We start from the raw sequence: 13,283 nt of genomic DNA on the forward strand, positions 1-13,283 counted from the left end.
CAGTCTGCTCTGTGTGAAACCCAACAGAATCAAATAAAATGCTTCCTTTACATTTAAGGAAAAGTCCAACAAGCTGGTTAGAAGTCAAAAGCAAAACTTTTCAACTCCAATGAAATAACCTATTAAGAATATAATGAGTTTGTGGAAGCCCAAATGTAATAGCAATAAGAATAAATACCTAGAGATACAACTTGCAAGGAAAACCTGGAATCCACAGAACAAGGTACATAAAGGAAGAACCTGAATGAAGGAGAGATGCTATACCACAACACAGGCAGATTCAAAATTAACAATTCTTTGCTAACTCAGAGTCCTACTAGATTTCTTCCTAGACTAGAAGTTGGCAAAATAAATAATTTTGGGGGGGAATATCCAGTCATTTTTTTTAAGATGTTGATAACTGGAAGGATATTCTCTTAAGATCTTAAAGATACTTAAAGGTATCACAAAGTTATCAGAATTACCAAGGAGTACCACAACAGAAATACATAAAAGGATCATTCAAATAAAACAAAATTCAGAAACATATTTTCCTGCTATTAGTATTCCGTTTTGATATAAAGTGTTTCAAGTCAATGAGGGATTACTAAATTATTCAATAAATTATTAAGGACTACCTAGTAATCCTATAGGGAAAAAGCATATTCTTTTTTTTTTTTTTTTGTGGGACCCTCGCCAGTGGCAAGGGAATGAACCAGCTCAACAGCTGAGCCACCAGGGGAGGCCCCAAATAGCATATTCTTTCTCCAAATCTTCAACCAAAATTAATTTTTATATGTATTAAAAGTTGAAATTTAATAGTTAAATCATAAATACACAGGTGAGAATATACAAATCTTTATATAGAGATGATTCTGCTAACATGACAAGAGAGCAACCTTTGCAAAGGAAAAGACAAATCTGATCTGAACAAATACAAGTCAAATCTTTCATACGTGTACACAAATGTTCAGAGCAGAATTATTCACAATAGCCAAAAAGTGGAAACAACCAACTCAATGTTCATCAACTAACAAAAGGATAAGGGAAATGTGGTACAGCCACACAATGGAATATGATGATGCAGTTAGAAAAAGGAGTGAAGTACTGACAGATGCTGTAGCCTGGTGAACCTTGAAAACAGCATGCTAAGTGAAGGAGGACAGCTACAAAAGGCCACAGATTTTATGATTCTACTTATATGAAATATTCAGAATATGTAAATCCAGAGAGGCAGAAAGTAGATTAATGGCTGGCGAGGGTTTGGAGAGGAGAATTGGGAGTAAGTACTAATAGGCATGGGGATTCTTTCTAGGGTCATGAAAATGTCCTGGAATGAGGTGATCAGCACACACCTTTGTGAGTATACTAAACATCACTGAATTGTACCTAACAGGGTGAATTTAGGTGAATTTTATCTCAATAAAGATATTATTAAAAGGCCTCCTCTGGGCGCAGTGGTTAAGTGCTGGGTTGCGAGGCTGCCCGCAGCCTCTGCAGCACCAGTTCAATCACCAGCCACCGGTGAGGGTCCCCCCCCCCAAAAAAAAGATATTTTTAAAAAAACCCTTCTGGTTGTCAAAAATAACACCAATAAATTCAAAAGACAAATATCTAACTGGAAAACTAATGAATATGAACAAGAAAAGTCTGTCTTGACAACACACAGACTCCTTATAAAACATTAAGAATATGTCAAACTCGCATTTCCCTGATTACAAGTGATGTTGAACATTTTTTCATATGCCTGTTGGCCATTTGCATTTCCTCTTCGGTGAAGTTTCTTTTTAGCTCTTCTGCCCATTTTTGGACTGGATTATTTTCTTTGTTTTTGTTGAGTCTCATCAGCTCTTTATATCAGTGAGAATGGCACATATTAAAAAAACCAGCAACAACAAATGTTGGCAAGGGTGTGGAGAAAAAGGAACTCTCCTGCACTGCTGGTGGGAGCGCAAACTGGTCCAACCACTATGGAGAGCTGTGTGGAGATTTCTGGACCTACTAAACATAGAGCTTCCATATGATCCAGCAATTCCACTCCTAGGTCTTTACCCAAAGGACACAGAAACATCAATTCCAAAGAGCACCTGCACCCCTATGTTTATAGCAGCACTATTTACAATAGCTAAGCTTTGGAAACAGCCCAAATGCCCAAAAATAGATGACTGGATCAAGAAGATGTGGTACATATACACAATGGAATATTACTCAGCAATCAAAAAAGATAAACACATGCAGTTTGCAGAAACATGGATGGAGCTAGAAGGGATCATGCTCAGCGAAATAAGCCAGAAAGAAAAAGAAAAATACCGGATGGTCTCACTCATAGCAGGAATTTAGAAAACTTAAATAAGAGACTAGGAAAAAGACTAATCAATACAAAGTAAAAATCTAAATCAACAAGCAACTATAAACCAAAGATACACTATGGGGTGGGGGGGGCGGAGAGGAAGGAACAGAGTCAAAATAAGGGGGGGAGGTTTGCGCAATTGTATGGGGATTACAACCATAATGAAAATGCATACATTGTGCAAAGATGAAAAATGATGTAAGAATTATATAAAATAAAATATTAAAAAAAAAAGATTATGTCAAACTTGCCAACAGAAAGAGGAACAAAGATCCCCAAAAGGAAACCTTTTAAAAAGAAAATGACCGACCCACAAACAAGGATGCTGTTTTAACCTAGTCTTTAGGATGCAAGCAACTGTAACTGAAAACTACTCAAACCAGTTTTAAATTAAACTTTTTAAAAAAGAATTTAACATAAGAATATAAGGGTATCTCACAAAGCCTGAGGGCAGGAAATACAGTTATGACTCATAAGAGAAAATTTTTAAATAAAAGCATGTATTTCTTTGCTGAAAACTTCCTGATGTTTTTCACAACATTCAAAGTCTAAAGCCCTTGCACACTTTGGTTCTACCCTGCAACCTCACACTAACTTCAAATTAACTTCCCAGTTTCTTTGATGACATCTACACCAGACTCCTCTTGGATCTTCAAACACATCAAACTCGTTCCCACTAAGGATCTTCCAATTTACAGTTCCCTGTGTCAAGAAGATTCGCTACCACTCCATCCTCCACAGGAATAGTCTTCCCCCAGATTTTATTTTGTATGGCTCACCTCATCCTTCAGATCATTTACAAAAATTCTTCCCAACCACTTACCCTACAAATTTCCCTCACAGTTCTTACCATATGCCTATGTACCTTTGTTGTTATTACTCTTCTCCATTAAAATAAAAGCTGTAAGGGCCTCCCTGGTGGCGCAGCGGTTGAGCGCTGGGTTGCGAAGCTGCCAACAGCCTCTGCAGTGCCGGTTCGATCCCCGGCTGCTCCCCACCACCGGAGGAGGGTCCCACATGGCACGCAGACCTCTCCTGCCGCCCACTGCTCCCCTCAGCAGTGTACTTCGGTCCTTCTGCCTGCTCTGCTCCCCGCTCTGGCTCTGGTGAATTCTCTCACCCTCCCGCACTTCTGACTGTACCCAGTGCTTGTATAAATAAATAAATAAATCTTTAAAAAAAAAATAAAAGCTGTAAGAGGGCAAGCAGAGAGCCTACCTTGTTCCTCCTACCACTCTATCTTCATTATAATGTCTGACATATAAAAGACATTTAATAAATATTTGTTGCAAAAATCAGACATTGAAAAGCTATCAGGAACATGCTGGCTTCAATGTTAACTTCAGTCTCTCTGAATCTCTGGGGCTTCAAAAGGCCATTTATCTGTTTTTCTTGTTACACATTTCCTTTATTTTTTTTATTTTTATTTTTTTTAAGATTTATTTATTTATTTATACAAGAGCTGGGTACAGTCAGAAGCGCGGGAGGGTGAGAGAATTCACCAGAGCCAGAGCGGGGAGCAGAGCAGGCAGGAGCACCGAAGTACACTGCTGAGGGGAGCAGCAGGCGGCAGGAGAGGTCTGCGTGCCATGTGGGACCCTCCTCCGGTGGCCGGGGAGCAGCCGGGGATCAAACCGGCGCTGCAGAGGCCGCGGGCAGCTTCGCAACCCAGCACTCAACCGCTGCGCCACCGGGGAGGCCCACATTTCCTTTAATAGAGACTATGGAGCACACACAGACTTGGAAGCAGTGCTCTAACTTCTTCTAGCATCCAGTGCTGTCACTGAATTCAATGCTATTCTGCCTTATCAAACTTTAAAGTGAACTCATTCTCATACTTCCCTGTACACCTCCCATTTCACTGTCCTCCTTTCCCCTCCCTCTAACTTAAAAATCTCCCCCCCCCCCTTGGGGCTACAATGTTTCTTGATTTGATTCTTTTATCAATCTTGCTATATATTTAGAAATGCCCTTTAAATCAAGAAGATTGTTGCACTTCAGCAGTTCTGTGAAATTTTTTTATATAAAATTTTTTTATATAGTTATTAATAACCATCTGTTTTCTTTGTTCCTTCTAAACTCCCATCAGTCAGCTGTTGGAACGTTCAAACTTATCTTTCATCTTTTACACATTCTGTATTATCTATCTCTGTTCTATGGTTTAGTTTTGTAAGACTTCCTTTACTATTTTATAACTCTGCTATTATTTAAAATTTTTTTTAAAATCCATTTATTTATGCATACAAGAGCTGGGGCACAGGCCAGAGGTGCAGGGGGTGGAGGGTTGTGAGAGGATTCACCAGAGACAGAGTGGGAACAGAACAGGAAGACTGACCGAAGTACACTGCTGAGGGGAGCAGCGGCGAGCCAGGTGAGGTCTACCATGTGGGTTGCTCCCTGGCAGGCCGGGGGAGCAAACTCGTGCTGCAGTGGCTGTGGACAGCTTCATAGGTTGCATCTCAACCCCCTGTGCACCAGGGAGGCCCCTCTGCTATTATTATTATTTTTTTTTGTGGGACCCTTGCCGGTGGCTGGGGAAAGAACCGGAGCTGCAGAGGCTGCGGGCAGCCTTGCAGCCCAGCGCTCAACCACTGCGCCAACAGGGGAGGCCCTGCTATTATTTTTAAAGTAAATTTTAGTATGATGGAAAAAACAAAAGCAATATCTTCAATGAAGAAGTGGTTAAATTATGGTACATAAATTCTGAGTGGTCATTAAGGAATGAAGATGAGCTAACTATGTATAGTGATATGTTCCAAGACATGTTAAAAACTTGCTAGGGGAAAAATTGGCTGTATAAAAATAGAAGGAAGACAGGATTTAATTTTTTTAAAGACACTTAACCCCTTGCGCCGCCAGGGAGGCCCCCACAGGATTTAATTTTTTTAACAAACATTGATTACACATCCAGCAGTTGTCAGACTTCATTCCAAATGCTGATACATTTGTGAGTACAACAGTCCTCCCAGAGGTTTCATTCTAATGGGGGAAAGAGTATAACTAGAAGTGACAGCAAATGAAGGTTCTTACTAAGATTTAGGGAAGCTTTGTAGGCAGAAGAGATGAAGGGAAAAAAAAAGTAAAAGGTGTTAGCTATAGGATCAATAAATGAGTGCACACAGTCCTGGAAAATTTGCAATTAGACAAGTCTAGAGTGCAGCAAAGGCAGAGAAGTTGAGAACTCATATCTGATGGCCTTGATTTGCCTTTTTAAAAGAGGAGAAGAGGGTGTTAATAAGAAATCTGCAAGAGATGGAAAAACAGACTTGCAGAGAGTGGTATTCATTTTGGAAGAGCCAACTGAAGGGACTTTGACAGGTAGAAAAATAATAGAGTAGTCCTCCAGCAGCATATATTTAAGTTACACTGTTAGTATTTGTAGCACAGAAAACATTGTTTGCTTAATTTCTCTAGCAACTACCTGGGACTCAAAACAAATAAATCAGATAGTGGGAATGAACTTAAGTGATGATCACATTTCAAGGTGAAATGCTGCTAGAGTTATTGGCAATGTGCCAGAGAGTAAAAGCAATAAGGAGAAAAACATATCTTTCGTTACCATTACTTCAAGAGATAATCAGATTATCTTTCTATTGTTACCATAATAAATTATCCCAAATTAGTTACTTAAAACACCTCCCATTTCTTATTTCACAGTTAACAAGGTCAGAAGTCCAATGAGGCAAGGATGGTCCATTTGTTCAGGGTCTCTCAGGAGGCTTAAATCAATAAGAATTAGGGGGTATGCATTCCTTCCTGGAGCCTCTGGGAGAGTCTGCTTCCAAGTTGGTTGTGGGTGGAATTCAGCTTCTAGTGATTGTAGGGCAGAGTGCCCTGTTTCCTTGCTGCTTATGCTTAAAGGCTGCACTCCTTCTCGAGCTTTCTATGATCCTCTCCTGCAATGAAGGATTCCTCTTATATCTCAAGTCTGACTTCTGCCACCAGCTGCAGAAAGTTTTCTGTTTCTAGGGGTTTGTATGATCACTGGGCCAATCCAGGGTAATACCTCCATTTTAAGGTCTGTAACCTTAATTACAAAAATAAGACACCTTATTTTCCATGTCTTTCAAAACAAGTTGTATGTCAACTTGTTGATATACATACTTCAGCATGTATTATCACCAGAGTTCATTGTTCAAGATAAAAAATGCAGAGTGAAATGTACACATGTCAACTGTACAAACATACTTGTGAAAAACGAATATACCTGTATAATATAAAACCCTACCAAGATATATAGGACATTCTCTCTAATCTAGAGTTTCCCATTCTCTTCTCAATCCCTACACAACACCCTCAGGCGATCTAGATCTGACCTTTCATTTAGTTTTAAACCACAGATTTGTTTTGCCTGTTTTATAACTTTCTATAGGTGGAATCATATATGTGTATAAAGCTAAATAAGGCTAACTTTGGCCAAGAAAAAAAGGCTAAGTTTGGCCAAGAAAAACTGGCCAAATATCAATAATTTATACATCCTGTTGAATTTTGTGGACCATGACTTTTTGATATGTTATTTCAAGAGTGTTGATTTTAAGAAGTATTCTAAAAAGTAGTATTGTAAATAAAAATAGGACACATTCTAGCCTCACCTTTTCCTAAAGCAGAGACTTAAAAAAAAAAAACCAAAACCCAAAACCTCCTGTGAGGCAAACCCAGCCCAAGGACCTGTTTTTGTAAAGAGTTTTATTGGAACATGATCACACCTACTCATTTAGGTATCATCTGTGGCTGGTTTCACAATATAATGGCAGAGCTGAGTGGTTATGACACAGATTGGCCTGAAAAGCCTAAAACATTTACTATCTAAAAAGTTTGTTGGCCCCCGTTCTAACAGGTGTCATATGGCACTGAATTTTTTATGACGCAGTCTATACTTAAATCGTCACCTTTGACATTTGGCTAATTTGTTAAAGAAGGGTCTTTCCTTGCTCTTGAAAAGCCAGGATTTGGCACTATTCTAATTTCCCTAAAAAGTCTCAAAGATTAACCAACCAACCCAGATCTGAGACTTAGAATCAGTGGGAAAAACCATACTGAGCTCTAAATAGGTCTAGAATTACCAGATATTTGGCAGGGAAGGATACGTATTGACAAAAAGATGTTTGCTGGTTGCCACTCCCCACTCCCACTCTCCATATTTTTCTCAAAATGAGCAAGTAGCAGGAGAAACTGTTCAAGGGCTACTTAAGAGACTCTTTGTTACCCTGGATAGTGTCATGAAAAGACATGAGGTCTGGGATAGGTGCAGTCACATGCCTTAAAAAGGGAACATCTGGAACTGGGGAATGAACAGGACAACCGTAGGCAGACCAATGGTGAAGTTTTCTTTACATCTTTTCTTAGGGTATAGAGTCAAAGTGAGCCTGTTGTTTCAAAATTTTCATGAAACTAGCACTACCTCTTTGAGTTTTCATTTATGTGAACTAATATGTCTTTCATTATGTGAACCTGGGTAAGTTGGATTTTGGGTCATTTCCAACCAAGAGAATTCTTCTATTATGGAAAGCCAAGTATTTCTATTCTTTAACTACTGAATGGTAGGGCATGATATTACCATTCCTAAGCCTGGAACAAAAGTAACTTTTGCCCAAGCTTTCTCCAAGAATTCTGAAGCAAATGAGGGAAAAGGCCATAAATGAAGGAAAGATACAGAGTCAAGCAACAGACTGAGGTTGCTGGAAAATCATCACACTGAGGGATCAGAAGGAAGTGGAAGGATTTGCTCTGATATCTTGGGAAATGCATTATATATCTAAATTGACACTTGATTGATTATCTTTCTGACCATCACAAGATGTCAACTGGGTCAACAGTAATGTATATTTAAAATTATGACAAACAGTAAGACACAAAACTGAATAATACGACTCCACATAGAGTTAAAAAAATCACATAAATCACATACATATGGACAAAGAGGTACAGAACTGTGGCTTTCAACTAATGGAAACTTTGCCCTACAGGAAAGTCATTTTGGCTACCACAACCGGGGAGGTGCTAACATCCAATGGGTAGAAGCCCCAGAAATGAAACTAAACAACTTACAATGCACAGAACAACACCCTTCTCTGTTCTCCCTTTTCCCCACAATTGTACAGCCCAAGATGTCAATAGTGCTCAGGTTGGAAAATTGTGGCAGAGAACTATATATCACATGTCTATTGAAGAGTTACAATAGCCAAGTTATGGCAACAACCTAAGTGTCCAAGGATGAAGAAGTGGATCAGAAAAATGTGGTATATACACACAATGGAATACTACTTAGCTATAAAAAATGGAAAGATCAATTCTTGCCATTTGTGAAAACACGGGTAGAACTGGATACAACAATGTTATGTGAAATAAATCAAGAGAAAGAAAAATTGAAGATGGTACCATTTATATGTGGAATAAAGAGAAACAAAATAAAGGGTCAGACAAAAACAAAGCCATAAATAACAAACCCTTGACATCTGACTGCAAAACTGAGGCAACCAGAAAGGAAGGGAAGCAGGGTGGACAGAAGGAGTTCAATGGAGCCTGGTGGAGACTACTGGGGCTCTGGTGGCAGGCTTGGCGTAGAAACATACATTTGTACAGGTTTCAATCTATAAACCTTAAAACAAATATGGTAATATAAACCAACTTTTACTCAATTAAAAAAAAAAGAGGAAAGATAAACCCTGGCGAAGGATTATATATCACACTGTACACAGTTTTCTTGAAAATAAATCACTTTTACTTTGTATTTTTTTGGGTTTTATTATTATTATTTTTTTTTTTGCAAAGAACCCGCACTGATTAAAAAAAAAAAAAACAAAACCACATAAAACACTTTCACTGAGTCATCCCTTCAGTTGGCTAATCTTTTGAATGCTTTTCATAGGAACTTAAGTCATTTCACCAATCTGATTATCTGAATGCTTTTGGGAGCAAGGGGCTAAGGGCCCAAACCCTGAGTATTGTATTCTGACCGGCAAGAGTGTAATCATCATTTTTTTCACTTTCCACGAGATGGTTCACATTCAGCTTATTAAAACACACAGTTTTTCCCCCAGTGTAATTTAATGTACATATTATTCTCCACTCTGTACTTTTGAGTCTAAATACAAGAAGTTGAGAGGCTGGATTAGCTATCTCTACTAAAGTAAGGTGTGTAGCAATCTAGAGTCAAGAATACAATGAAGTTATAATTTTGTAACATAATTCAGTCAGGAGCAGACATTCTTACCACTGGCTTGGACGCTGGGTTTACCTAAATCCTCTCACACAAAGCACTTAAAAATCATCTAACAGGGTAAGCTATTTTAGTTTTTGTTACTTTACTTTTGTTATATATATTCGACAAATATATAGTGAGTGTTCAGTACTTTGTACTTACCAATGAGATCAATAAAATAAAATGAACGGCCCAGAAAACTTTATGGTTTACAGTCTTTTGCTGGGACTTCCTTACTGAAGCAAAAGCAACCTTTGTCCTGACTATCAAACAATCACTGATATCAACCTGTAGAACTACTTATAATGCATATTTTATAAAGAAAATCTGGGTATTACTTAGACTCTGAATTCTCTGCACATTTTTGGGCCCAAACCAGTGCTGAGTAAATGTTTAATGAATTAGTAGTGCACCATACCGTCATTACTATACACTGTGTACCCGCAGGCAATCACCTATAATAGAGCTTTCACTCCCGGCATCACTGAAAATAGGTAGTAATAACTCTTAAACGTACCCCAAGCAAAAGTGGATTTACAAAGGCAGAAAGCACATACGGACAGGTTAGATAACTCTTTACCCTAGGATAATAAATTATAGAAACGGTACAGATTCAAGGTTGCATCCTTGAAAATGCAGAAATGGCGAAGAGGGAGTTAAATTCCCAATGCAAAGGAATTATCATTTCCCCACTAACACCAGTACACTCCCACGTCGCTTCCACCTCACCCGGGAGAAAGCTCCCGCAGAAAAGACAACGGGGGCTCCCACGTGCAGAATCCACCGCAGAAACCCCGCAGGGAAGTCAGCAATCAGCAGCCCCGCCACGCCCCCGCACAGGCCCACTCGCCCCGCCGCCGCCCGCCCGCAGGGGAAGCGCGGGGAGGCCTCCGCTCTGACGCGGCTAGGGCAGAGCGCTGTGGAGAAAGGCAAGGCAAGACCGAGGCAGGTGGGCGGGGATCAAGCCCATCCCGATCCCGCAAAACCAAGCCTACTCGAGAGCGGGCAGCCGGCAACCTCCAGCTCCAAACCTGCCTCTGAGGCACCCGGGATCCGGCCCCGGAGGGCCCCGTCGGCAGCCCCCATCCCACCCCCGCCCCTTCCTCAAGCCGTTAGCGCCGCGGCCCCACCCCTCGCTGCCAATCGTGTCCTGTCCCGCTCGCCCGAAGCCGCCACCCCGTCCGACCGCGGCCCGAGGCGTCTGCTCGCTGGAGGTGGGCCCGGGATTGCCAGCCGTGACCGAGAGGTCGACCAGCCAGTCTCCCATACCTGTACTTTTCTCCGCCCTGCTGTATTCTGCCGGTGATGGGCCGCCATCTTGCATGTTGACACTCCTACGTCACTTCCGGAGCGGCCCGAGCCGGGCGGATGTCCCGCCTTCCCCGACTCGGCGGAGGGCGCGTGGCAGGGTTGAGGGCAGGTGCTGGCCGGTGTGCAACCCTGTGACCGGATGCTCTGTGGTGAGGTAGAAGCACCCTGAAACAAAACCGTGTGTGCATATAATGCAGGCGGACAGAGAACCGCTTTCCAGGGCAAGGAGGCAATCCAAATCCAGCTGTTGGAGCATAAACCCTGGCCAGCAGTTTTCCCGCTTGCCTGCTTTGGAGGCCCAGGCATAGGGAACGAGCCGAAAAGGATAAACAATGCTGGACATAGCTACTGAATGGACCCCACCACCCCCAACTTTACTAGGCAGTTAAGGAAGCTGAAAGATTTACCGTTGTAGTACCTAAGAATGCAGAGGATTATAAGCTGACTTAAACGGAGAAACAGAAATCTCTGGGAAGTGGTAGCCCCCAGATTCACAAGGAAAAAAGTATCCATTTAAGTAAGAGAAAAAAATGTTATAGGAAAGTGAAAGCACACACAAGGAAAAATTGTTCCCAGAGACAACTTTGTAAGTTACAAATCCCAAAGGAGTTGGTTCTTCCTGCATTGTGTGGTTTAAATCATCTTATACTGAGATGGTTAGAACCTTCTGGATGAAAGCTTGACTTGAAGTAGTTTTCTTGACACTATATAGGTGCTGAGATTGGTCAGATTCTTTCTTATAGAAAGACTGTATATTGTAATTTATCTAATTATATATTTTTACATCATTGTTCATTTTTATACAATGTTTGCTTTATCCCCTAGGGTGTAGTCCCCATAGAATTCCCACCACCAGTTCACCAGTGCACCATCACCATAGTCTCTTGTGCTCTTCCCGCCCCTGTTTTGATCCCGATTCCTCTCCCTCCTCCTCCCCTGCAGAATGTCTCTGATTTATGGTTGCCTGTTAATTTGTTGTTATTGTTATTCCCCCCCCAATCCCTTATTTGGTTCAGAATCCACTGCCACGTTGTAGCTGTTAACACTTAAAACTACAGCTGCTTTAAGTTGAGGTATGATACAACTGTAAAAAGCCTACTAAAATTTGAAGACAGTGTAAGGAAAAGAATGTAACAGCTCAATAATTTTCATATTGATTATATGTTAAAATGATAATGTTTTAGATGTATTCAGTTATGTAAAACTGAAGGTTTTCATAATTAATATTAAGGTTGATGCCTTTGTATTTTTTATAATGTGGCTATTATTAAAGTTATATACATGGTTCACATATTTCTATTGTATAGTGCTAGTATAGAATTAATGCTTTGAAAAATTCCTTTCTAGCCAATTTTTTTAAATTAAAAGTGTATGAGAGGACTAGAAATTGATGGCAGAGAGCTTTTAAGTAAAATTGTCAATGATACTTTGTAGATAAACTATACTGCATTTTGTTGCAGACACAGCCATTCATTCATGTATTCATTCACTTCAACAAAATACTATTTAGCACTATTAAGTGCCAAACACTGTATTAGGTGCTGGGGACCCAGGGGTGAGTGTATATAGTCATAGACTATAGAGTCCCAGGAATTAACTAAACGCACAGATAAATATAGTGAAGAAAGATGGTGATGAGACAGGAAAGGATCCTGGAGTCAAGATCTGAAAGAAGGAGTTAACTAGGCAAGGAAGGGTAACAGTTTGAGTAAAGATCTTATGGAACAACAACAACAAATTAACAGGCAACTATAAATCAGAGACTAAATCAGAGAGGTCATAGAACATGCCAGGAATTGAGGGCCACAGGTATTGAGTACAAACAGAGAACAAAGGGAAGAAGTATGCAGATGACACGTCCAGCAGGATCTTTTAGATCAATGGAAAGCTACTGAAGAGATTTAAGCAGAGGAGGGATATATTCTGCCTTAAAAAAAGAAACTATTCAACAATATCTATTGAGTGCCCATGATGTGCCAGGGTACTATGCAAGACTATTGATCTGCACAATACACGATTGTTATGTAGTTGTAGTCCCACTTTGGACCTGGAGAACATTGAATTTGTGAAGGTCTTTCAATGGGCAGAAGTTCTTTCCGTGGGCAGAATTTCCAGCTATATGTCTTAAGGTTCACTTTGCCTGAAAGAGATAACCTTGGATGATAATTCATGGTCAGAATCCGTTGTCCAAGGTTGCTTGTGCAGTGGATCAAGGACATGAAAAGAACATGATTGGAGAACTAGTGACAAGGAAGGTGTGGAAAGGGATTTGTTGACGGACCTTGCAGAATGACTCTTAAGAATCATATAGATAAAATGAGCTACTCTGTGGATGAGATGCAGTTTCCTCTCCCGGGTTCTGTGTTTGCTCAGTGGAATCATGAACAAAATGGCAATGATCACAGGATTGGAGTTATGCATGGGATCACCAAGTCTGCTGAG

At 40.4% G+C, this 13,283-nt stretch overlaps 1 protein-coding gene across 4 annotated transcripts in view; it reads right to left on the reverse strand.

Annotated features, from left to right (window-relative positions):
• WDR48 (WD repeat domain 48) overlaps nt 1–10,847 on the reverse strand; it is a gene marked incomplete at both ends in the record, with an annotated part of 39,171 nt that extends 28,324 nt beyond the window's left edge. For 3 of the 4 annotated variants that reach the window (XM_084246999.1, XM_084247000.1, XM_084246998.1), the window contains one exon: nt 10,800–10,847. In XM_084246999.1, the coding sequence (XP_084103125.1) occupies nt 10,800–10,847 (48 nt within the window). Of the gene's footprint in view, nt 1–10,047; nt 10,117–10,799 lie in introns of those variants that run through there. The other variant, XM_084247002.1, reaches the window with a different exon arrangement.
• Between the last annotated feature and the right edge of the window lie 2,436 nt (nt 10,848–13,283).

This window comes from Talpa europaea (genome assembly GCF_964194135.1).
Source record: "Talpa europaea genome assembly, chromosome: 11".
NCBI classification, from domain to species: Eukaryota; Metazoa; Chordata; class Mammalia; order Eulipotyphla; family Talpidae; genus Talpa; species Talpa europaea.